General features: G+C 58.1%; 1 protein-coding gene across 1 annotated transcript; it reads left to right on the top strand.

Annotated features, from left to right (window-relative positions):
- Nucleotides 1-95: 95 nt before the first annotated feature.
- Nucleotides 96-1936, top strand: LOC130588466 (choline transporter-like protein 2). The gene is made up of 5 exons (XM_057389385.1): nt 96-359; nt 473-543; nt 670-758; nt 1100-1184; nt 1550-1936. Exons 1-5 carry the CDS (start codon nt 169-171, stop codon nt 1669-1671), a joined length of 558 nt encoding a protein of 185 aa, XP_057245368.1. The 5' UTR covers nt 96-168; the 3' UTR covers nt 1672-1936.
- Nucleotides 1937-1942: the final 6 nt, after the last annotated feature.

The raw sequence follows: 1942 nt of genomic DNA, 5'->3' as shown, positions 1-1942 counted from the left end.
ATGCCCTCCAAGGGCTGTGGTTCGGAGGTTTTTCCTGGGAATTGTGTCTCCAGGGAATTCAGGGTTTTGTGGTGTTTTTTGTGGTGTTTTTTTTTGACCTCAGCCACATCAGGTTGGCTTTGGGAAGGACCCTCTGTGGGTGGGGGGATTCATTTTGGGGTCTCCACCATGCCTGACCCGGCAGGGGATGAGGAATCTCTTCCAGGTGGGATTTACGGGGGATTTGCACCCTTCCCCTCAGTGCAGCCCCGTTTCTCTCCCCTCTGCCCCGTTTTTCTGCCTCAGATCGCCATCTACGGCACCAATTTCTGCACCTCAGCCCGGAACGCGTTCTTCCTGCTGATGAGGAACATCATCAGGTGAGATCCCGGGGTGGGGAATCACCCCTGAGCATCCTCCCTGTTCCCTGGGCCATTTCCATCRGAACTCAGACTGGCTCAGATGTAGAACCTCATCCCTCTCTCGTTTCCAGGGTGGCCGTGTTAGATAAAGTCACAGATTTTCTCTTCTTCCTCGGGAAGCTCCTCATCGTGGGAAGCGTGGGTAAGCACCGGCTTCTGGAATCTTCTCCTCGGGGYATCCGATGGTTGTGCCATCCCAAAATCCTCGCTCTCCATCCCATTTCCCACCTTCCCCACCCATCCCACATCCATTTCTTGCTTTCCCCAGGAATCCTCGCCTTCTTCTTCTTCACCCAGCGGATAAAGCTGGTCCAGGACACGGCGCCGTCGCTCAATTACTACTGGGTCCCGATTCTGGTGAGCCGCCCTCGCTCTTTGGGGTGACCGGGGAAGGAAAGGACACCCCATACAAAAACCCTTCCCAAAAGCTGGCACTTCAAGGATCGTTGTTTTTTGGAGGTGTTTTCCCTCTCGCCGGAGCAATGAGCTCTTTGTTGGCCGCCGTTGGCGCCGCGCCCGTCCGCGCTGCCCGCTTTGGCCTCTGTCCAGCGGCGCCTGAGGCCTTTTGTCCCCAACTCGGGCTGCTCCGAACAGTCCTGCCCTGTTTTCTTCTCCTCCTTGCCCCTGGGGAATGTGGGATTCAGCATTTTCCTCCTCTTCCCGGCGGGTGCTCTCTGAGCGCGCGGTGTCTTTTGCAGACGGTGATCGTGGGCTCCTACCTCATCGCCCACGGCTTCTTCAGCGTCTACAGCATGTGCGTGGACACCCTGTTCCTCTGCTTCTGTGAGTAGCAGCAAAACCTCCCGGCCCGTGGTGCTGACCCCCCGAGCTGGCCAGTTTTGGGGTTTGCTCCCCCAAATCCTGGGGTTTTCTCCCGCTTTTTCCTATCCTGACTCCTCACTTGTCTTCTCACCTGCTCCCTGCCAACCTGCATCTCTCCTCCTGTTCTGGTGCTTTGGGCTCGGTGGAATTAACTACAACTAACTTCAATTTCCCTTTTTTCCCCCTTTTTTTCCATCTTTTCCACCCCTCCCCGTGTCTGTTTTCACACATTCTCCATCCTCCATCTCYGCCCTGTCTCTGCCCGGCTCTTCCGCTGCTTTTTCGCTCTCCCCCTTCACGGCCGCTTCCTCCCGGGGTTGGAAAAGGTGAAGATCTGGAGAGAAACGATGGATCTCCCGAGAGGCCTTACTACATGTCCCCCGAGCTCAGCGAGATCCTGCTCAAGGGGCATCTAGAACCTTCCAAAAGCGCCGATAGCCAAGGCTAGGGCTCGGCGCCRGGCGGARGCCGCGGGACCCTCCTGGCCCCCCRAACCCCGCTCTGTCCCCYGGAATTCCTTCCTGAGGGTGGTGGGTGCTGACCCTCAGCGCCCAGTGGTGTCCAGTTTGCCTTCCTGCCCCAAAATCCGCGTTCCTGCATCGAGAGAACCCACCCGGAGTGGCTCGGGGGTCCCGGTAGCGCCCGGCGAGGAGCGCGGTGTCCGGAGACCGTCGTGGTTTTGRCGCAGAGATCGATCTTTGTTGCTGAGGGAGGGCTGG

Source organism: Malurus melanocephalus, unplaced genomic scaffold, assembly GCF_030028575.1.
Source record: "Malurus melanocephalus ecotype Western Australia unplaced genomic scaffold, MMel_1.1 scaffold_5312, whole genome shotgun sequence".
NCBI classification, from domain to species: domain Eukaryota; kingdom Metazoa; phylum Chordata; class Aves; order Passeriformes; family Maluridae; genus Malurus; species Malurus melanocephalus.
This window is presented reverse-complemented; position numbering and strand designations above follow the sequence as displayed.